General features: G+C 56.5%; 1 protein-coding gene across 5 annotated transcripts; it reads right to left on the bottom strand.

Moving 5' to 3' along the window:
- Positions 1–1,859: 1,859 nt before the first annotated feature.
- Hrh3 (histamine receptor H3) lies at positions 1,860–6,881 on the bottom strand. Of its 5 annotated transcripts, XM_087910915.1 has the most exons (5): positions 6,317–6,881; positions 5,453–5,500; positions 5,104–5,270; positions 3,436–3,839; positions 1,860–3,291 (listed from the first exon to the last, which is right to left on the bottom strand). In XM_087910915.1, exons 1-5 carry the CDS (start codon positions 6,564–6,566, stop codon positions 2,919–2,921), a joined length of 1,242 nt encoding a protein of 413 aa, XP_087767041.1. In that variant the 5' UTR covers positions 6,567–6,881; the 3' UTR covers positions 1,860–2,918. The 5 variants fall into 5 exon arrangements, with proteins under 5 accessions (XP_087767041.1, XP_087767040.1, XP_085553034.1 ...); XM_087910914.1 differs by having other exon boundaries at positions 1,860–3,839; XM_085696908.2 differs by lacking the exon at positions 5,453–5,500 and having other exon boundaries at positions 6,317–6,880.
- Positions 6,882–21,569: the final 14,688 nt, after the last annotated feature.

Genomic DNA, 21,569 nt, shown 5'->3' with positions numbered 1-21,569 from the left:
CTCCTGCAGCCAGTGTCAGTACCCAGGGGACCCTGCTGTCTCTGAGTCCCACTCCTCCAGGTGGCCCTCAATCTGGCCATGACCCTGATTAACAATCCAAGTAGATGTCTGCTCCATCTTGGATAGCTGGGTCCTCCTCCGAGACCCAGAGCGACCATGATCCTGTACCGCTTATCTCAAGGGTCCTCTATCTGCCACCTCTGGGCTGCTTTTCTGGCAACCCACCTCCCTGGCACCAGTGCACAGTAGGTGCACAGTAAACAACAGCTGCCCCGCTGAGTCCCAGCACAGCTCCCTGTCCTCCAGGCTGGGACTGAGAGCGGCTGGAACTGCAGAAGGCCCCCTCCGCCTGTTTGTTTGCTGCAGACTCGGGCCCAATAGACTCCGTGTCTTTCTTCTCTCCTCCTCCGTCCTCACACAGCGACTCCGGGAGCGGCAGTTTCCAGAGATTGAAGGCAAAATTGCTTGAAAGCCTGTGCTTTTATCCTCCAATTTGTAGCCATTTAGTAGGGCCGGGTGGAGGGGCAGCTTGGGCGCTGGCTATGTCGCTGGAGAGAGCAGTCCTTTGTCCTTCCCCAGATCACTCAGGGCTTTGGGGACAGACACCCGCTGGGGAGGCCAGGCCCCGGTGAAGGGTGAGGGAGCTAGTGTCAGCCTGCTGGGGGAGCCACAAAACCTCTCAGCTCTCAGGGACAAGATGGGAGGATGCTGAGTGAAGAAGGTGGCATCCACCTCTCAGCACTCCCAACGGCTCTGGATAGGTCCGGGCCTGGGCTGGTGAGGCAGGGGACAAGGGCTATGAAGGAGGGTCCAGAGTCCCCAGGCTCACTCCAGACTCTGGTGACTAAGGAGGGACCCTAGAGATTGGACCGAAGAAGAAGGTCCTGCTTGAGCCCAAATCCAGAGAGAGAAAGATGGGGGGGGGGTCCTGCCTTTTGGGAGTTGTCAAATAGTTGAGAAAGACAAGTGCAGGCACAGCTGCAGGGAGAACATCTGGAGGAGGAGAGAGCTCTGCGGTTGCTTCCCCTGTGCAGTACTGAGCTACCATGGAGCTTTGCTTGTGTGTGGCGACCCTCGCTGCAGTGATGACCCCGTGGTGTCTGGCTGTGAGGCTTTGGTGGCAAGTTCCTGCCCCGCTCAGTGGAGGAAAGGTGATAACTCTGAAGATCAAGGTGGGGGTGAGGCGACCCGAAGGCCAGGCTATCCTGTTCTGGGTGGTGAGGCTAGCCCTAAGGCTATCCACTGACAGCGGAATCACCCCCCTTCTCCGTCCTGTCTTCTTCCTACTGTCCCCAACTTTCAATCACAGTCAGACCTTTGCCTGGGAAGGCGTCTCTGCATCTCTCAGTTCCCACGAGTCCAGTTTCAGTCCTCACAGCCCCAGAAGCCCTCTCTGGTCACACCAGCTCCTTTGCAACACTTTCCCGAGCTTCTCTTGAAACACGAGGCATGGCCAAGGCTCTTCCTGGGGCCTGTGTCCTGCCTGAACACAGCCAGGCGACCAACGTGTAAGGTCAGGGCTGTGATGATGAACGGTTTCTGTCAAGAAGGCTGAGCCACTGTCCTGGAACAGACTGGCTACATTGGTGCTACCCATCTGGATTCTGAAGGCATATGTGAGCCATTCCAGTACCGTGTTGCCCTCCTGGAAAGGGGCACCAGCTGGGGCTCTGCCCTACAAGTCTTTCAGGAGTTTTGTGCTGGGAATTGTCCTTTGTGGGAACTAAACCCTGGAACGACAGCCTGGGTTTCTCCCACCTAGTTCCCCAGTTAGAATACCAAGGTCACATTTCTGTCTCCATGGGGCCTCCAATTAGAACCCTGAACAATAGCTGCTACTCCCACAAAATCCTCAAAAGTCAGCACCAATAAAAAAATACACTTTATTGTGTCTTCACATTGGCAGAGGCAGCACACCAGGGCACAAAGACAGCAGAGCATGCAGAGGCCTGAGATGGGTACACGGGACAAGGCAAAGCAATCCTCCAGGTATTCCCCAGCCTGCTCTCCTGCCAACTCCCCTGTAAGCCCCTGGGGCCCCTCTGCCCAACAACCCATGCGCCCACCCTCAAATTCTGATTGCACAGATGGGGCAAGCAGGGCAGGCTTTGGCCCGCTGAACAGGCATCACTGCCAGTAGGGCCATCGTCCCAAGCCTTGGAGGAGGGGGGCAGAAGCAGCTGGCGCGGCTCAGCCGGAAGCTGCAGCACTGAGGGAGGAGGGCGTGGGAGCCCACACCTGCCAATCCAGCCCCAAGCTCCTCGGCAATTTTGTCTCTCTTGATTAAACATCCAAGGAACATCAAGTTCACAGACGTGTTTTCTTCTCTTCCATCTTTCTGAAAACATCCAGAATGGAAAAGCAGAGAAAGGCTTCAAGGTTCCTGGGGGCACTTGCCACTTTGTGGGGCAAAGAGTTGAGAGGAGAGGGACAAAGGAACTAGGTTCTGGGCTTAAGCAGGAGACAGAAGCAGCAAAGGGCATCATCCCCAGATTGTCTGGAAGAGGGAAGGTGTTGCAGCATGTGGCGGGTGTGTGGCGGGTGTGTGCACATGCAGGGCACACTGCTGGGGCAGGAGCCTGGAGCACACACCAAGGTTTGCATCAGAGAGGACACCAGCCACTAAGTGTGCACAAGGGGACACCACGGGCACCACTGGCACGGCACTGTCTGCAGAGGTGGAACGCATGCCTGGGACCCCTGAATTGTCTCTTCTGGGGTGAAGCAGCATGTGGTGGCAGAGCCAGCCAGCACGCTTCAGTTCCACCAGCGAGGGCCCCTGGCTAGCCTACCAGGCTTCCCCACTGCAGGGTGGTTGATGATCTAAGAGGCTGTCATGGCATTTAGAGTGGCCATGGACAAGGCAGGGCCCATGAAACAAGTGCCAGGACACGGCCACGGAAGGGTGGAGCGGCGGCTCACTTCCAGCACTGCTCCAGGGAGCCGTGGGGCTGGACCTTGAGCTTCTGGGGGCAGAGGAGCTTGGTGAAGGCTCTGCGAAAGCTGTAGTGGCACAGCGGGTAGAGGACAGGGTTAACGGCTGAGTTGGCCCACAGGAGCCAGAAGGACGTCTCGTACCAGTAGTCGGGAATGCAGTGGCCGTGGCAGGCAGCTCGGATGATCATTAGGAGTGTATACGGGGCCCAGCAGAGCCCAAAGATGCTCACAATGATGGCAAGCGATTTGGCCACCTTCTTGTCCCGTGACAGCCGGAAGCGTTGGGTGATGCTCTGGGACACCATCTTCATGCGTTTCTCCAGGGATGCTGAAGATGCCGATGGCTTGGAGCCCCTTTTGAGTGAGCGTGGCCTCTCAGTGCCCCTCGAGGAGCTGCCGGAGCTGGAGGTGGGTGAGGCAGCGGCACCCCCACCACTGCCACCCCCGAGAGCAGCCTCCCCAGCCTCTACACCGGGGCCTGCCTCGCCCACCCCATACCTGTGCAGTGGCATGGCCTCCCCATGCCCTTTTGGCCAGCAGCCCCAGCAACTGGGAGGAGCTGGAGGTGGTGAGGGCTGGGCGTCAGGTGGGGGTTCCGGACCAGCCTCACGGGCCCCGTCAAGCCGGAGGCGAGTGCGCCTCTGGATGTTCAGGTAGATGCTGAGGTTGAAGAAGGTGACGCTGAGGAAGGGCGTGAAGAACTCGAGAGTAGAGGCCGTGATGAGAAAGTACCAGTTGTAGAAGAACTCAGCATAGCAGTGGCCCTCGGGGATGGAGCTGCCACCAGACAGGTACTCCCAGCTCAGGATGGCAGGCCCATACAACAGGAAAGCCAGCACCCACACAAGGGCCATCTTCCGCACCGCCCGCCGTGTGTCCCCCTGTTGGGCCCGGTAGGAGACCTGCAGGGGGTCATACAGATCAAGAGGTCAGGAACATTGGAGTGGAAGCTTAGAGCAGCCTCTGGGACTCCATGTCTGCCATGGGCAAGGTGCCATGGTCCTTCTCTCCACAAACCCTCCCTTGCCTGTGTCCCCTGATGGGTGCTCTGACTCTCTCCCAGAGCCCCAGAGCCACACACAACTAACCAGAATCTTGCCTCTTTACCACGCCAAACCAGCTACAAGCTCCATGGGGTCCTGCCTCTGGTTACTGGGCACTAGCACCCAGATTAGCATTTGCCACACCCAGGAGCCACATGCAACTGTTTCTGATTCTTGCTTCTTGCAAGGGCCACAGCCCTCTTCAGCGGCTAGTCATGCTGACTTTGCCCTGTCTCTGTTCTAGTAATTCCTTCCCCCCGCCCCCTCGCTACTGGAGCTGGGAATACAGAAAGGAAACTGCCTGTTGGCCCAATGCTGGAGACCCCCCCCCCCACTTTTCTAGAAGGAGAATGCCTCAAAAAGGTGACCAAGTGGGTTCATCTAGCCTTTTCCAAGAAGCAGTGTGTCTAATCTCCAAGTGCAACCAGTAAACAAGGGGCAGGGTGCAGAAGGGGGCAAGAATCCTGCAATGGAGCTTCAGTGAAACAGCTGAAAGAAGTGTCCTTGATGGCCACCTTGGAAACCACAAGACCAACAATCAAAGCTTGTGCTAACCACAGGTCTGGGGCACACCTGCCACATGCCAGCTCTATACTGGGCACCCATCACAATAACCCTGTGACTGCACCACTCTCTCAGTGGGTCAAGGGTTGGAAGAAGGGACCTAGGGAGGCTTAAGAGGGCTCCAAACTGGTAGACTTTGCAAGTCAATCCTCAGGCTGCTCGTGATAAGACCTAAGGTGAGTGAGCCATCAAGGAGAGACAATGAAGCAACAGCTGCTGGACCCACTCAACACCAGTGGAGTTTGTGACTGGCCTTCCTGTACACAAAAGCGGGAAGGATGACGACTCTCCCTCAGTTCCAGGGATACTGAACGTGCCCAGGACAGAGGCTGTACACCGGGCTGTACACCGGCACCCCTTCCTGCAAGAGTGTGAGATTCCAAGCTAACCTCCTGCCCCATGCTAGTATTGCTGGCAGTTAATGGTCACTGAAAAGTGGCTCACATGTCAAAAGGGAGCAAGCCCACCAGACATCTGCCTACAGCTCAGAAGCAGCCATTCCTGGTCCAGTGCCCACGACAGAGAGAGTAAACTCCAATGCCCACATCCCAGAACTCACAGCTCGAGTGACGGACAGGAATCGGTCATAGCTGATCAGCACGATGTTGAAGACTGAGGAGGCACACAGCAGGTAGTCCACCACCAGCCACAGCTTGCAGAGGCCCCGGCCAAAGGTCCAGCGGCCCGTCAGCACATATGGAACATACAACGGGATGCAGAAGGCACCTAGGGGAGAGCAGCTGCCGTGGGACCATCGCTCAGGATTTGGGGCCAGACCAACCGATCGCAAGGAGAGAGGGCAGAACCTGACCCTCATAGGGCAGCCACCTTTCTAGGACCAGCAATCCTATTTACCCTGCCCGCCAACACCCCCACACACACACCCCCCCCCCCCGCCCCTACGCAACTGGGCAGCTGCCAGCCTCCAGCCTCCACAAAACCGATGTTTCCTGGACCTGGAGGCAGGAGAAAGGACCTCCATGTAGGGACCTCTGGACCCAGAACCTGTGTTCCTGCCAACCCTACCAACCACTAAGGAGGAAAAGGGGTATATGTCCTTCTGGCTGTATGATCCTGGAGCCGATCATCCATTCCTACCCTGGCTGTTGGACAGCCTCCCTTCTCAGCTTAAAAACCGAGAAAGATTTTCTCTTGGCTTAAAAGGTTCTTGGCTGCAGCCGCGCCAGCCGCTCTCGCCGCCCAAACCGGCTTCCAGCGTCTAGGAGACGCAGCAGCTCGCAGCCCCAACAGGTGTCTGGCGCTCCGGCCCCCACCTCCTGCCCCGCCCCCCCTCCCCCAGTCGGGAGCAGAGCTTGGACACGTGAGAACGAGCTCCTAGGAGCATTTCCTTCATCTCACCCCCCCCCCCGCCGCGCGCGCCTTCTCCATGGTCCCCTTCCCCAGTACAGCTCCCCAAATCCCCCTTTCATGTCCCCTCCCCCCCAGCGTCCTCACAGCATCCTGAGTCCGGCGCCGCTGCCTTTGTTTGGTTCGGCGCAGGAGCCAGCGCTGTACCCACGGTTGCTGCGCCTTGCGCCTTGTTGAGCTCCCGCCGACTGGGGCAGCTTCCCCGGGGACAACCCTACAGCCCCCGTCCTGCGGCCCGGGAGGCGAGGAACTTAGCCAGTGCCCACCATCCTAAGATTTCTAGAGGTCCCTTCCCCAGGCCCGGACACTGAGAAGCCACCCCAGGTCGGAGCGCCAAGCCCCATTGCCCAGCCCGGGCTCTGCGTCCCTGGACTCTGGCAGCGGACGGGGTCTGGGGGCTTTACCCACGAGGAAGTCGGAGATGGCGAGGTTGAGCAGAAAGAAGTTGTTCTGGGTGCGGAGGCTCGAATCCGCCACGAAGGCGAGCATGACCAGCGCGTTGCCCAGCACTGTGGCCACGATGAGCAGCGCCATGAGCGCAGCCAGGACAGCGGTCCAGGCAGCCGAGAAGCCGCGCGCCCCGCCTGCGGCCGCCGCCTCACCGGCCAAAGCGCCCGACGCGTTCAGCAGCCCGTCGGGCGGCGCGCGCTCCATGGCCCAGCAGGCTCACACGGCTCAGGGACACCGGGCAGGGTGTGGGCCGAGAGAAGGGTGGCCGGGTGGGGCCCCTTCTCGGGAGCCCAGTCTTTGCCGGCTCTTCACCCAGCCCGGTTTTCCCGGGGGCGCCCGGAGCATGGTCCGCGGGGCCAGGTGCGAGAGCCTGGGTTGCAGTCCCGTAGAGCGGTGCAGAGGGGGCTGGGGTCGAAATCTGAGCGGAGTGGGGCGGGCGGCGCGGCTGCTGCAGCAAGAGCAAAGCCGAGCTCCAGCCGCCCGCGGCGCGTCGGTGCACCCCGAGCTCAGCGCACAGCCGAGTGCGCCCCGCGCCCGGCCCGCCGCCCCCCGCGCCCCGCTCAGAGCCCCCGCCATTGGCTGGCGCCCTCGCCCCGCCTCCGTCCCGCCTCCGCCCCGCCCGGCGCGGGCAGCACCACGGACAGCGCCGCGTGCCCGCCGGCCGACTAGAGCCCCTGCCCGGGTGCGCACGGCGGCTGGCGGAGAGCCCGACCCGGGGCACTAACCAACCACAGGGTTGGGGGCCATGTCTAGGTCGAACCTAGAAGCTGGTCCCTTGGCTATCCGTCCGCTCTCCGTGCCATTAGCCCTGGCAATCCCTGCCCAACCCTTACCCATAGCCCCTGAGCTTGTGAGGTCCTGGGACAGGGCCCGGGTCGGGTAGGGAAATGGCTGCACCCCAGCTCTGGGGAACTTGCGCCCGAGGATTCCCTCCCGCATATTGCTTTGGGAAAGTAGGTTTCAGGGGTAAGAAATGTCCAAAGAAGGATTGGGGAGGGGTCTCTGAAAAAGTCGCCGGGGACAGGGGTTCTCTCTAGCCTCATATGCACAGAGCTGTGGGTCTCAGTCTCCACGTGGTTAGACAGAGCTCAGAACAGGGTCCAGGGTGACCTGCAAGGCACACACAGATGTGGAGTTACATAAGGGAAAAACGAGCCTGAGCGGACCCAGCCCAGAGCTGAGCACGTTTACCCAGGACTCAGCAGCCCTGGGTGGAGGGGCGACCCACAAAGCAGCGTCGTTCCGGCCACCAATGCTCCGAGATCGTTCAGAGTAGGGTGGTCAAGCTGCAGTGGACAAGCGAGGTCGCTGAGTTCTGGGTGCAGCCAGGGTGGTGGCAGCTCCGTTAGTGCCCACGGGAGGGGGGAGGAGGAGAACTGGCCCCCCTCCTCTGACACAGATACTGGAGGTCAAGGACAGAGTTAGCAGGAGAGGCTCCCTGCAGATAGACAGACACACCCACGCTCTGACACACAGACATCTATAGTCAGGGGAACAGCTACCCAGCATCGGGCTGGGACCCACGAATAGTCGTCAGACAGCAGACAGGGAACAGTGCCCGAGGGAGAGGGAAGCAGCGACTGTCCTCTGTCACCAGCGGCACACATCAGTGGATGCCTCACAGCGGACAGAAAGGCAGTCTGTGTGACTGTGGGGGAGGGGGATCCCAGGCACTGCTCCAAGCACCCCACATTGACAGCCTGCTGCTGGTCATGTGGGGACTCACCCCTCCCCCCATTCCAAGTGGTCCTCGGAGAGCTTTGGGCAGTGGGGACAGGCCTTCTTATGATCCAGCCTCCGGGCTGGAAAAGAGGAGCTCCTACCCCTCTTTCGGAAGCTCCTGCGGGGGAGGGGTGGATTTCAGCATAGCCTCTCCAGAAATCTTGCCCTGCTCTGCTAACACAAGCCCCGAGGCTCCCCTCCTCACCACACTGAGTGCTCCAGAAAGCTGTGCTGGTCAAAATAGAATGTGTCCTGAAACTGGGCAGCAAGCTCCACCTGACCAGTGGGCACCGTCAAGCACGCCCTTCAAGTCTTCTTGTTGCCTGACTGACGTGCTGGGCAGAGTTCATTGTGCCAGTCCTATCCGGCACCTCCCCCAAAGTTCTGCTCTCTCAACTACCTCTGACAAAGTGAGTCAAACTGGACATGTTCAGAATTCCCGGAGTCCTCAGGAGATGGAGTTGGGGGGCGTATAGAGGTCCCTCTAGATGTCACTTACTGCTGGAGCCTCAGTGTCCCCATCTTAACACAGGATTGAGGGAGACAGTCAATAAAAGTTTGCAAAATCCTTGTAAAGTCTTAGCCAGTCCCAGCCCCACTCTGAGCTCTGCCCTGGCATTGATCATGACTCTGATCTGGCGCACAAATCACAAGTGGAGGCTGGGACCTTTTGAAGAACTCAGGACTGGGTAACACAGGGGCCCACCTGCTGTGTGTCTCCCTTCCCTTCAGTAACTACTCTTGTCTAAGCCTCCGTAGATGTTTCTACTTGCTGCCCACCCCCAGAGAGCTACCTGGGGACCACCTGGGACAAAGAGCACTCCCTGGTGGCCAGCAGCTGAGTGGACACACTTCAACCCCACTGCCCCACAGCTGTCTATGGTGCTGGTGTGTTATGTTCAGCACAAATGGAGGGCAGGCAAGATGCCCACATTCTACAGGCCAGCTCTCTGCACCCTCATAGGAACTCTGAGGAAGCCAAGCTCCGTAAGGACACCCAGCTAGGGTCACTTCAGACCCTAGCGTGGAAGGTTCAGCTGTGTGATCTTGGGAGGAAGCTACCCAATCTCTTGGAGCCTGAAAATCTTTTTCTGAAAATGGAGGCCAGAAGTAGGTAGATTGAGTTAATCCAGAGGTTTGATAAGGACAGTGGCTGATGGTGATGTGTGCCCCCTATAGGTCAGACTCACTGCTTGCATGCACGACCTCATTAGCCCCCAGACACCCTATGTTATGACACGACCTGTGGGTCATGTCCCCTCCGGGTTGTATATCAGATATTTACACTATGATTCATAACAGTAGCAAAGTTACAGTTACAAAGTATCAACACAATGATTCTTATGAGGAATTGTATTAACCGGTCACAGTGTTGTAAAGGTTGAAAGCCAATGCTCTATGTAGGGTCACCTGCATAGGGCCTCACAGACCTAGAGTTCACCCTCTCAGGGGCTGTAGTCCTGGTTCAGCACTGAGATGGAGGGTCCCGAGGCCATCAGAGATACTAGCATGGGAAAGCACACAGGCTCAGGAACTTGGCCAGCCCTAATTGGACCAAGGCAATGCATAAATAGGAAAGGTCTCTGTGTGGCACCCTACCCTGGAGGATTCGCCCAAGAAGAATTTTGTGTAGATAAGGGAACACAAGGCCAGAGGCAATGCCCGGTGTCCTGGTGAGCCAGGAGCTTTGGAGGAAAAGGTCTGTGGATGGGGACAAGGAGCCTTGCTTGAGACCATGTGAATGCCGTGTGATATGAGCATGACAGTGTGTATATCATGTGCAGACACCTACCTGGGTGAACCTTATGGACTGGCATGTTAGCAAAATGAGGTGGCCACACTGGAGGCTCATGTGGGCCCAGAAGCTCTAGTTCAATATGCTGAACCCTTGTTCCTGATGCTGCTGAATGCCTGGCCATGGACCCATCTCAGGAGAAAACTCCGAAGAAATAGCCCTTCAAGGAGCTAACCTTGTGGCCTCCTCCTGGCTCAGCTACCTTTGCTTACCCGCTCAGCCTATGCCACCATGCAAGAGCTTTCAGAGTCTCCATCCGCGGGCACATATGTACCCACATATGCATTATCTGGTTAGGAAATCAGTTCTCAGTAAAAGAGGCCAGGAGTGGTCCAAACCCAGAACCCCATGCCCTGGAGGAGCAGTGGCATTCTATGCTGCAGGGAGAGCCTTCTGCAGGCACACAGGCTGGAGACAACGGCCTAGAAAGATAGCTACTGTCCTGCAGGGTATATACTGTGAATCAGAGGCATTTCTGTGGTACTTCATCTGCAGAAGACAGATATAAGTGTCAAGTAACTGGAACTGATGGGTAAAAAGTTAAAAAGCCATTCCTAGTATCCCTTTCAATAACCCACCAGGGTGTTTGATGTTCTTCTTGCAGCTCCTTGGGAGCCGGGGCCAGCAGCTAAGGACATTAGGGAGGGATGAGTAGCTCTGGTCAGCAGAAAAATATGGCACAGCCAGGATTCAGACCCCTTAGACATGAAAATAGGCTCCCAAGACCCACACAGGGGTTAGCTGCAGCAGGGTGAGGATTGGTGCATGGCGGGGGGGGGGGGACCCACTATCCTGCTTCTACCCAGGTCTCTTTCAAAGGTCACTCTCTTCACCTCCTGCCTTTACCATAGCGAGTGAGACCCAGTGGGCTAGGACCAGATTCTTGTTCTTAAAGGGATTCCCCACTGAGAGGGGTTTATTAGGTCATGGACAATAGACATAGAAAGGGGGGGCAGGTTTGGGAAAGCGGATAGCGGCAGAAAAGTGTGGCGCAGTCTAACAGAGCCAGGGAATCAGTGAGGCTGAAGCATAGACAGGTAGCCGGGAGAGCTTTTGAAGAAAAGTGGAGAGACTTCTTCTGCTGTGGACAGGATGCTGATGTTTCCTAGGGGTGGTTCAGGAACTCCAAGAGGGTTTGAGAGACATCTTAAAAGATCCCCGGCCACAGTCGGGTTAACTGGGCAGGAGGAGGGCAGAAGCCCAGAGCCAGCTGCAGGCGGTTGTGTAATGAAGTCCAAGTGGGGGACCTGAGGACTTCTGGATGTCTTTCAAGGCCAGTACAAGCTGTGGAGGAAAGGGGACAAGAAGTCCAGCCTACCTCCAGAGTTTAGGGTTTAAGTGCCGCATTGCGCAGTGTTTGTAGCCGAGACATGGGGCAGGCTGAAGATGCTGGGTGCTGGGTTTGAATGTTCCAAGACTGAATTGCAGTTCATACTCAAGAGGATAGGTACAATGCATTAGTGGGGGCCAGGACAAGAGTCGCTCTGGGCTGAAGACGCCCACCACAGGTCACAGCCTCAGCTTAGCTAGTGCCAACCTTCGGTGCTGTCCCAGTAGGTCTTCTGCCTCCAGCTTTCTTTCTCACTGCCAGAAAAGACCTTTCTCCTTTGAACTAAGGGTGAACCTGGTGTCACTGCCTGCAGAGCTCTGTCCGCGCTGTGTGTGGGCATGGCTCACTAATGAGAAATAATGAAGGAACAGGGGCCACCAAGGGCTAGTTGCAGGACAGCTGTCCAGCTTGTAGTGGCCGAGGAGCTTGCCCCAGGGTCTGGTCCCTCACTGCGTTACTTCCTCAATGGAAATGATGCCTGTTCTCTCCTGCAGGAGCTCATTTGAATATGGGAATGCAGATTTTTCTTTTTTTGTTCCATGTCCCCCCCCCCCCCATCCCGTGACATTCTGAGCCAGCTCTGGGTGCATCCTGATGAGCTCAGGGCCCAAATGTGATGAAAATGTTGTCTGAGGCCGCGATTTGGAAAACATGCGGGGTCTGACTGCCCTTGTCTCTTTGACTTTAGGAACCAGGTGTCAGGAAGGGCAAAGGAGACGGGAGCTGGAGTTGCTCCTTAGCCAAATGTGACAAAAACCAACTCCAAAGATCTCTAAAGAAAGACACAGTTGTTGTTCCATAGGACTCAAAAGTCCAAGGAAGGCCAGATTCAGGAACAGTATCATCAGGGTGCTCAGAGAACAGCTTTTCTTGTGCAGCTTGCCTTCCCCCACGTTTGCTTCCTTCTCAGTCTGTGCCCGAGATCTCCCCTTGCAGCAACCACCTTAGAGTCTGCCACACGGGTCTGTCTCTGACAGCCACGGTAACTGTCTGGTGATGGTGTGGGTCCACATAACTTGAACTCCATAATGACCATGGAGAACAGAGGAGGGATGCATTGGCCATCACTGCAAATCATCCCTGTAGGAGCCCTTGGGCTCTCCAGTCAACCAAGTAGCCTGTGCCGGTGGTGTCAGAGAAGCCCACACGCTGTCCTGAAGAGACATGATCTAGCCGGAGGAGAGACTGTAGTGGGTCCATGGGGACTGTTGGACCAACTCTCTGAGAACCTGTGTCTACCCTGCCCTGTAGGGCAGAGCGAGCAGTGGGGTGAGACAGAGTGAGTGAGACATCAGTCTGCTGATGCCACATCTGCAGGCGAGGCTGCTGGAGGGGCTGTTGTAGCGTAACAGGGGACGGTGTCTTGGAAGGCCACTTGCTCCCTGCAGTGCCGCCACAGTCCACACTGGCACCCGTGGAATCTGGGTGGGTGATGAGCACTGTACCTGATTGAACTCGGCCCTAGCACCTGCAGGCATCTTGTCCTCTAAATGCTAAGTCCAAGACGACCACAGCAGGAAAGTCAGAGAGAAGAGAGGAAGCTGCTCTCTCCCAGAGTCCAGAGTCCCTGCAAGGCCCTCAGGCAGGGTGGGGGTTGATGTGGGGCTTTATGATGGGGTGGAGCCCAGCCCACAGTCAGAAGCCTCTACCCTTTCCCCTGGAGTGTTTGGAGGAACCTCTCACGACTGTGACATGGTAACAGCAGGCCTGCCTACCCACTCAGCCAAGCTCCCACCCCTTCTTGTCGCCAGCTCTCTTCTGGGACCATTGGACTAGAGCTGTTCCAAGCAGCTGTGAATGGTGAATGTCACACAATGGAGCATCGCTGGGCCAACTCTCTGACTACTTTGTCTCCAGAGATGGGGACAGGTGCTCTAATGGAAGGCCTTGCTCTGGAGAAAGAAGAGGCACAGCCCCAAGTGTTCTGTCCTCACAGGCCTCCCAGCAGCCTCGCTGGCACCCACATTGAGCCCCTCTATGCCGGGGTCCTACTAGGTAAGTCTGAGTATTCCTCCATCTGGACTCTTTGGGTGGGGGTTGAGAAAGAGATTCTCTGTGTAGTCATAGCTACCTGGAACTCACTTTGGAGACCAGGCTGGCCTCAAGCTCAGAGATCCATCTGCCTCTTGCCTCTCCAGTGCTGGGATTAAAGGTGTGCACTACTCTGCCCGGCCTCTGGACTCTTGACCTGTGCCTGACTGTGACTGGCCACCTGCTGTCTGTCCTGGGAAATACCACCTTTTCTGCAAAGGTCCTGGCTCCATATTTTGTGCATTTGATTGCCACCATGGCTTGTCCAGCCTGAGGGCTCCTCCTGGTCTTACCGTCTCCTCATGTCTCTGGGTTCCTGCCCTCTGCTCTGCTGTAGTCACTACACACGTGACAGCTCCGTGACCAGGCCTTGGGATGCTCACTCTGATGTAGACCCCAGTCTGGTGGTCAAGTAGGGGCCCAATCATACTAGGCTTCTCCATGTGGTCAACCACCACCTCCTGCTCAGTGCCTAAGGTCATGGGGAGGACCAAGCATTCCCTTGTCTAGTCTGTCCTTGTCCTGGGTGGGGATAGCTGCTGAATTGGCTCATTGGGGTTGCCATGGAGTCTCACAATTGGACAGAAGAGCACTCCACCCAATTGAAGCAAGTGTCCTAGGTGCCAACATCTTCCCATGCCCCCCTTGAAACCCCTCCCAGTCACATACCTTCAGGCTCAGCCCACCGGCACCCCAGAGGGTGCCCTCAGGGTGGGATTCCCCACTGTGCTGTGCTAGGCCAGAGCCCTGTGATCGGGGTGGTGCCTGCACCTTTGTGAATGTACCCGGTCCCCACAGAATTATGTGAGCTCCTTCTAATATAAGAGGTTAGAGTCCTGAACCCTTCCTGAATCTCTCAGAAACATGGAAGGATAAAGAAGGTGAGTCCACGTTGGCTTAGAGCTGCTTGGAAAACCCTGCCCACTGTGAGGTGGCTCTATTTACTCCCAATGTCCCCTGCGAGTCCAGGCTGCTCCTTAGGGAACAGGCATCTGTCAGGAAAATAAAGGTGAGCCAAACTGTGCTCAGGGCAGGGCTGTGAATGCAATTAATGACTCAAGTCCCTGCATCCTTGAGAAAGGAAGAATGGGGCCTGGGGAGGCTCCCAAGGAGCAGAATAAGGGGGGAAGGTGTGTGTTTACGCACCTGTGAATGTGTGTGTTTGTATGTGTGCCTGTGAGTGTGTGTTTGGGTGACAACAGGAAGAAGCTGCCCCACCCTGTAGAGACAAGTCAGTAACAGAAACATGTCCTATCTCCAGAAAGGCCTAGGATGGCTGGGTGGGTGGGTATCGGAGACCCTTGTTGACACCTGCATCCCACACAGTCATCCATTTACCTGACACACTCACAGCACACAAAGTCAGAACGTAACAGGAAATCAGAGACTAGACTGTCCCCGAAGGCCTGCCGGACTTGTCAAAGACAGCAGAGTTGAGACGCTGGTGGCAGTCTGGGCTTTGGGGTTGGGACTGATGCCTGTAAGGGCTTACACAGTACTGACTCCTGAGGTTGTAGTTCTACACAAATCGGCCGGGTGGCGCTAGGGCTTCCCTGTCCCAGCTGAGACAACAGGGGTCACGTGTAGAGAACGGCAGTGCTAGGACTGAGAACTGAGAGGAGCTTCTGCCAGTGCAGACCACGTAGGTCCCTGCGTCTCTGAGAGGTTGTGTCTGTGCCCCACCTAGATTCCAGACTGCTGTTCCTCCTAGTTCCTGAGTTCTACCCCCACTCCCTCTGTATCTTGGCCTGGGTACGCATCCTTTAACACACACACCTGACACAAACACACTCTATACACCCAGGGCCTTAGAGTCTGTCTTGAGTGCATCACCTGTGTGGGACTATGGGCTTTGTTTTGTTTGGAGACAGGGTCTCTATATGTAGACCAGGCTGGCCTTTAATTCACAGGAATCCACCTGCCTATGCTTCCCCAGCTGCCACTCCCGACTTGTGTGGTCGGTGACTTGTGGGGATCCCAACCTAGGGTGCCCAAAGGAGATGGTTGGTCATTTCCTCCTCCCTGTAGGCATGGTCGGCTTTAGGGGCCCAACTGCCACCTATGTCCTCTTGGTCCTGCTCTCCCGGCAAGCCTCTCCCCTCAGTGTGGTATCTTCTGGCTCGTGTGCCAGTCATCACAGCCCAGAGTTAGGTAAAAGGCCTGTACTCGGCCCTGCCTTTGGCTGTCCTGTGTGCCTGTCTGAGGAGAAAGGTAGTTCCTAGGCTATCCCTGTACAGACAACCAAGTGCTCTCTGAAGGGTTTCATACATCTTCTCAAGCCTCAGGAAAGTGGAAGCACACAGAACAAATGACAGGGAGACCCATGTGAGCTTGGGCTCTGTCCTACCCGGTTGTCTGTGCTGATCTACTCACACCATCTCATCAATGGGACTATTTCTCTGTCCTTTGCTGTGTGCAGCTGGACCAATGGCTCGGAAGGCCAGGCTGCTTTTGAGGTTAGGATTCTGGGGAAGCCTTGGATTAGCTCTATCTCTCAGGGGTATCCTGGGGAGGCCTAGCCTTGAGGCCCTTTACAGCCAGGGCTAAGGATGTCTTGGGTTTCCTGGCTTTTCCCTGGCAAAGTGCTAAGCATGAAGTCTTTTATCAGTCCCTTCATCTTCCTCAAACAACCCCAACCTGATAGCCAGGCCCATCCCCATACCTGGAGGGAATAGGTCACTGAGCTGGTTAAGGCGTTAGCTGTGTGCCCAGCCCATGCCTTTTACAGGGTGGCTGCTCTGAGATGAAAATGTGGCCTACGAATTTCAAGAGAGACACATCAGTGCAGTAAACCCAGCTTGGGTTCTGCACACTGGCATCAGCTTGTGTCCAGTGAGACTCTCGGCTAGAGTGCAACACCGTAAGGGGCCACCATACCCTCTCCGCCACAAGTCGGGGTCCAGGACAGGAAACACAGGCAGCCTTTGACTGTGTCTTCCCTGATCACCTCTCCCAGGATGGGGCACACCCTTCCCCAGAAGGACCCCAGTCACCTGTCTGCCTCTTACTCACGTCCCGTCCCCAGCTCCACCTTATGGAGCAAGCTTGCCGCTTGCCGGTGCCAGGAAAAGGGGGCGGCTTTGACTAGCTTTCCTCACCGGCCTGGGCTAACACCAGGAAGAAAAAACCACTTCCATTCTTTGTCCTGAACCCCTTCTCTGTCTCCATCTAGGCTCCCAGGCATGTTTAACCTGCCCCTCCCATCCGGTGTGCAGCTTCCCTGGCACTGAGGCCCAGCCAGCGGCTCCGGCCAACGCATTTGGCTCTCAGCAAGCTAAATCTAACCCAGCCCAGCTGTCGCTCCTCCAGCTCTCTCCCGCCCTGCCAGTCCCCTGTACGAGGATGTGCGTATATTCCTGCCACCCAACATGGGCCCCTGGGACTGGTGGAGCAGGGCCAGGGTCTGAGATCTCTCTTTGCTCAGGCATTCTCTGCACCTGCACTCCGCTCATCCTGGTCCCAAGGTCAGTGTGTAGCAGGTGCTCGGGGGGGAGGGGGTGCTGGGAGAAGAGACAGGGACCCATCTTCCATCAGCTTGGGTACAGCCAGGAAGAAGGCACCACAATTTCCCGGGCCAACCCCGTGCTGGGCTTGGAGGGGCATTGAAATGATGAGATGGATCCCCACTGGCACCCTGTCCACACTGCCTTTGTCTTCGTGGCCCATGCCTGACTGGTGTAGGACACTCAAGGTTGCTTCCAGAAAGTTCCATTGTTATGGGCTGGAATGTGTGTGTGGGGTGCAATCCCAGCCACTGGGCCCTATGGGGGGGGGGCGGTCTCAGGTCTACTCTAGGTGAGGCCAGCAGGTAGGTCTATCTGATAAGCAGCCTCTTTTGAGCCTGTTTTATTTAGGCCAGTGACATCCTCAGCTAAAGCGCTGCTGCCTCGCCAAGGTAGCATATAGGATGGGGCTCCACCCAGTGAGATGTGAACAGAAAAGTAGGTGCTGGGAAGAGAGATGGAAACCCGCTTTCTACCAGCCACGGTAGGGCGGGGAAGAGGGAAGCGCCGGTGCACGGCCCAGCATTCCTCATCTCTGGGGCAGATCTTCCAGCAAAGGGTTCATCTGGTGGGGCAGCGTTGCCGTCCTCCCTCATTTCACCCTCCTAAGAGACGCTGTTTGTGGCCACGGAGTGACACAGACCGAAAGCTAGCCCTGATCGAGTGATGTAGCAAGGCAGGAGCTAGACAGGGCAGCTTGGGCTCCTGTCACGTGGGAGAAAAGCACACTTTTACTCTGTTGAAGCCTTTGTTATTCTGGGCTTCCTCAGAAATGGAGTGCTTGCTAACCAATCCTGAAGGGCAGGCAGCCAAGGCGGCTCAAATGTTTCCTTCAGCTAGGCAGGATGCCATTCCAGTGTCCTGTAAGAAAATTTCAGTCTTCATAAATGCTGGGTCTGCGTCGGGCTCTGCACATGCAGACACCTCTATACACTCCGGTGGGAAGGGCTCCGGTCAGCCTTGTGGGGAAGGAAGAAACATGTCGGCTTTGAAGATTTTTCTCCCTATACACTCCTATGACCTTGGGAAATACTAGATACTGGCAAGTGAGGCCTCTAGACCTCAAGTAGGCAGACTCTGGGGGCCTCTTTGATCATTTGTGTTAAGTTGTTGGACATTTAGCTAATACAGTCCGTTCTAGGGAGCTCAGCCTACTAATGGGTACACAGCACTCAGAAATGGTTCAGCATCTGCCTTGGAGCTCAGAAGGGGGTCTCTGGGACCTCCCTCCCCATCTCCTCTGAGATTGCACTCACTCCTTGACTTCTGCAAAGCCTATCACTGGTCAGGTTGATAGGGTAGCTTCCCAGAAGACACAGGAATGACGGGGTCAGCCGGGGGCAACTTGAACTTTGCTGCAGTGTAGAGGGAACTGTGAGGTGAAAGTTATCAGGGGAACACCACTTTTCCTGCTTTATTTTGGCAGAGTTTAATGGGTGCAGCTTGTTCATGTCCCAAAGCCATAGGGGAGAAAAAGAATAAGAAAAAGCCCTTCGCTGCTGCTATTGATAACTTGTCTCTTCACGAGGCGGGTTCAACCTAAAAATACCCTCCCTCCCCGACAGGGAAGCCAGCGTCGTCACGTTGCAGAGGAGACTTGAAAGTTGCCTGGGAAGAATCAGCTAAGCCACGTGAGCTGGGCCAGGCCTCTGTGGCCAGGCTGCCCACTGGCAGCCTGCTTCGTGTCTCCACAGAAGATTCCATGGCATGCTTGAGGAGAGTGTGAAAGTGTGCTCTGCCAGAGACCTGGGAATGTGGGGTGGAGATGGCCTCAGGTTGGCGTCAACAGCAGGGGCCAGGTGGGGCCACAATACCAAGGCACCCAGTTCCTGGTTGCCACACCCTGGCCCAGCTGGTCTACAAACAGGCTGAGACGAGGAGATTGCACTCTGGCAAGGAGGTAGGACGGAAGTGGGTGAAGGGCTGAGGGTGGCGGGCAGCCCGGCCCTGGGCAAGCTGCTGCTCCCTTCTAGAATGGGAAACATAAATCTCTCTCTCTCTTCTGCCTCCTTCAGGGCTGAAGATAGGGAACAGGAAGATGTAGTGCGTGTTTCTATCCAGCTGTGACCACCCACAGCGCCAACTGCGGTCATGGGAGGTCTGTGTGTGGGTCATTTGAGCCACAGACAGATGGCCTGCCCACAGGCATGGGGTAGCCCCCTCCCTTGTCAAGAAAACAAAGGGGTGATCTAGAAATTCAGTCAGGGAGCTTCTGCCCTCCATCCTAAGCCCTCGGAATTGTCTTGGCCTCCAGGATCTATTCTGTCATGCCCCACCTCCATTCAGCACTTGGGACCAGAAGGTACCCTTTATTCATACCATGTGGGGGTGGAGCGGCACCCCTTATAGCATCCCCTAAAGGGTGTACTCTCACCCAGGTCCCAGGAACAGTTTAGGGAGGAACACGTTCCCCAAACAGTCCCTTGAACCAGCACTTCTCAGACGCCGAGAGCATTCTCAAAGCCGCAGTTAGTTGGGGGCCTTGTGACATGGAACCTGATCTTGTGGCCCTCAGACACAGTTCCCTCAGGGAACTCTGTGCATTGCGTCCAGTACTGCTGTCCCATGAGACCTCTCTGGGCCTCAGTACCAGGAGACGTGTAACTGGGTTGAGACTCAGTCTGACATCTGTAGAGTGGGAGAGATGACACACGTCTCCTTAGTCAGCTGCTGAGATGGGGAAGCCAGATAGGACACGTACATCATGGGACACTTGGGGGTCATTTCAGCCATCATATCATCTTCACTGTCATGGCAGGACCCAGGGCCACCCCTATCCCTTTCCATGCCCTATGAGTCCATTTCTAGAGAATGTTGCTAAAGAATTACCCACTGTGTGAGGATGGTGAGGGCACCTCCAACTTTGCCCCAGAGAGCCCCTTCGCTGACGTAGGGGTGCTGACTCACCCAGTCCTGCACCTGAGGCTGCTGAAAGCAGCCCCCTGGCTCCCGCCTGTTAAAAGGGGTGGAGAGCCAGGTGCACACCGGTTGTCTCAGCCCTTGACAGGTAAAGACAAGAGGGTGAGGAATTCAAGGCTATCCTTGGCTGCTTGAGCTTGAAGATAGGTGGGCCAAACACCACCCCAGCCCCCAGGGACCACCTGAGGTCAACCTACCATGGTTTGGGTCTTGAAGACACAGAGACCATCCAGCCCAGATGGCAGGGCCCTGAAGCTTAAAGTAAGAAAGCAGGTGCGCCCTGAGGCCTGTCCTTTGCACAGGGACTGATCTTGGAGGTTTAGGTGAGGGTGTGGCTGGTGATGGGTTTGAGGGACTCTAAGCTGGTCTTGGCCAGCCACCCCCAAAATACTGCAGAACCTGGTCAGCCTGACTATCTCCGTGGCAACCAGCTAGCTGTCCTTGTCCTGGCTGGGGGGCCAGCTGCCGCACCCTTCCATCAGCCCTCAGCGGGCTGGAGTTGCTTTCTTCAGAGGTAACCATGGCAACGCCTTTGTTTCGGAGGCCTGGCCCGCCTTCCTCTGTCTCTCTCTTTAGGAGCAGAGCGTGCAGGGGGCTCTTTTCCAGTCCCAGCACGTCTCCCCAGCGCCATTGACAAGGGACCACCAGAAAGCCAAGTTGTCCCTGGGGTGGGAGCCAGAGAGGCAGACAGGGTCTGATCTGCTACAGAGACCCATGCACTTGCTCCGTGTCTGCAGAGAGCAGGAGCATCTGCAGAGTGGACCACAGAGGCAGCCAGGGGTCTCCGTGTGTGAGCACCACCTTACGGGAGGTCGAAGTGTGGCCTTGGAGCAGCATCCTTTAGCACGTGCTGAAGGTCATATGTACGTCAGTGATCTGTGGTTCAGGGGGATTCAGAAACCCTTTGGCAAAAGCACAGACTGGCTTAGAAGATCCCAGTTAGTTGAGCAACTGGAAAGCCTAGGAGAGATGTCAGGTGCAGCTGGCTCTGGGGGACCTAGGGGTCTTGCTTCCTCCTTGGCTTCATGCTCTCAAGCCAGCAGACTCCTACGGGAGCCCCAGACTCCAGTCATCCTGTCACCTCATTTGCTTCTCGGAAGGTTTGTATAAGACAAGAGACCTCTAACTTACTTCCCTCTGGTCTGACATTGAGCTGAACCTCCTAGCTAGGACAGGACCACACACGCCTATCCCTATGCAATTCCGGTATCCAAGAAAGTCCTATGCCAGCCAGTAGCCATCTTGTTTCATGTCACCCCACCTGTCTCAAACGAGTCCACCGTTCAAGTGATATGAGGAGCGTGGTGAGCCCTGGCTGCAGAGGAAACTGAGTGCTCATGGAGGTCAGTTAGCTTTTCCTGACAGCTGGCAAGAATGCCCGCTGCAGACGTGTGCCCAGAGATCGCTGGCCTTAACCAGAAGCCACTGCAAACCGCAGGGCGCCTAAGGGTGTTAAACAGGATGGACTGGCTAGGGAGGCAACTGCAGGGTTGAACTGGCCCCAGGTTATGCGGAGCCACGTTTGGAGCGCAAAAGCCAACGGCGACATTGGTCGTTTGTCTAGCCCTTAGCAACCGTCAGAAACATCTCTGGGGGTCCGTAGTGGAAGGGCGGGTCTATCCCAGCGCCAGCCGGGGATGGTCCACGCCCAGCCACCTGACTCACTGTTTGTAAACTAGCCTCTCCCAAGGCCACGCCCCTTCCTTCTTCCTCCCCCCCCCCCCCCCGTCCTGGCTTCAGTATCTGCAGAAACCCACCTTCTCCAAACGCTGATTGGCTGAGCGCGCCGCCACTCTCCCGTGTGAGCCGGACTCTGAAGGCTCCGAGGGAGAGGCCGTACGGAGAACGTGATCAGCATAGCCCCGCCCCCGACGCGACCTGCGGGCAGGGTGCTGATTGGACGGGCG

Source organism: Myodes glareolus, chromosome 10, assembly GCF_982192425.1.
Source record: "Myodes glareolus chromosome 10, mMyoGla1.1, whole genome shotgun sequence".
Classification (NCBI taxonomy): Eukaryota; Metazoa; Chordata; class Mammalia; order Rodentia; family Cricetidae; genus Myodes; species Myodes glareolus.
The sequence above is the reverse complement of the archived record's forward strand: the minus strand, read 5'-3'. Positions and strand labels throughout refer to the sequence as shown.

What these genes read in the sequence shown, in the direction of transcription:
- Hrh3 (XM_087910914.1), bottom strand. Translation starts at nt 6,566, where the DNA reads ATGGAGCGCGCGCCGCCCGACGGGCTGCTGAACGCGTCGGGCGCTTTG. An exon ending in TGGAGGCTGGCAGCTGCCCA is followed by an intron (nt 5,271 to 5,452) that starts GTTGCGTAGGGG and finishes GCTCTCCCCTAG; the next exon opens with GTGCCTTCTGCATCCCGTTG. An exon ending in TCCTGTCCGTCACTCGAGCT is followed by an intron (nt 3,840 to 5,103) that starts GTGAGTTCTGGG and finishes GACCCCCTGCAG; the next exon opens with GTCTCCTACCGGGCCCAACA.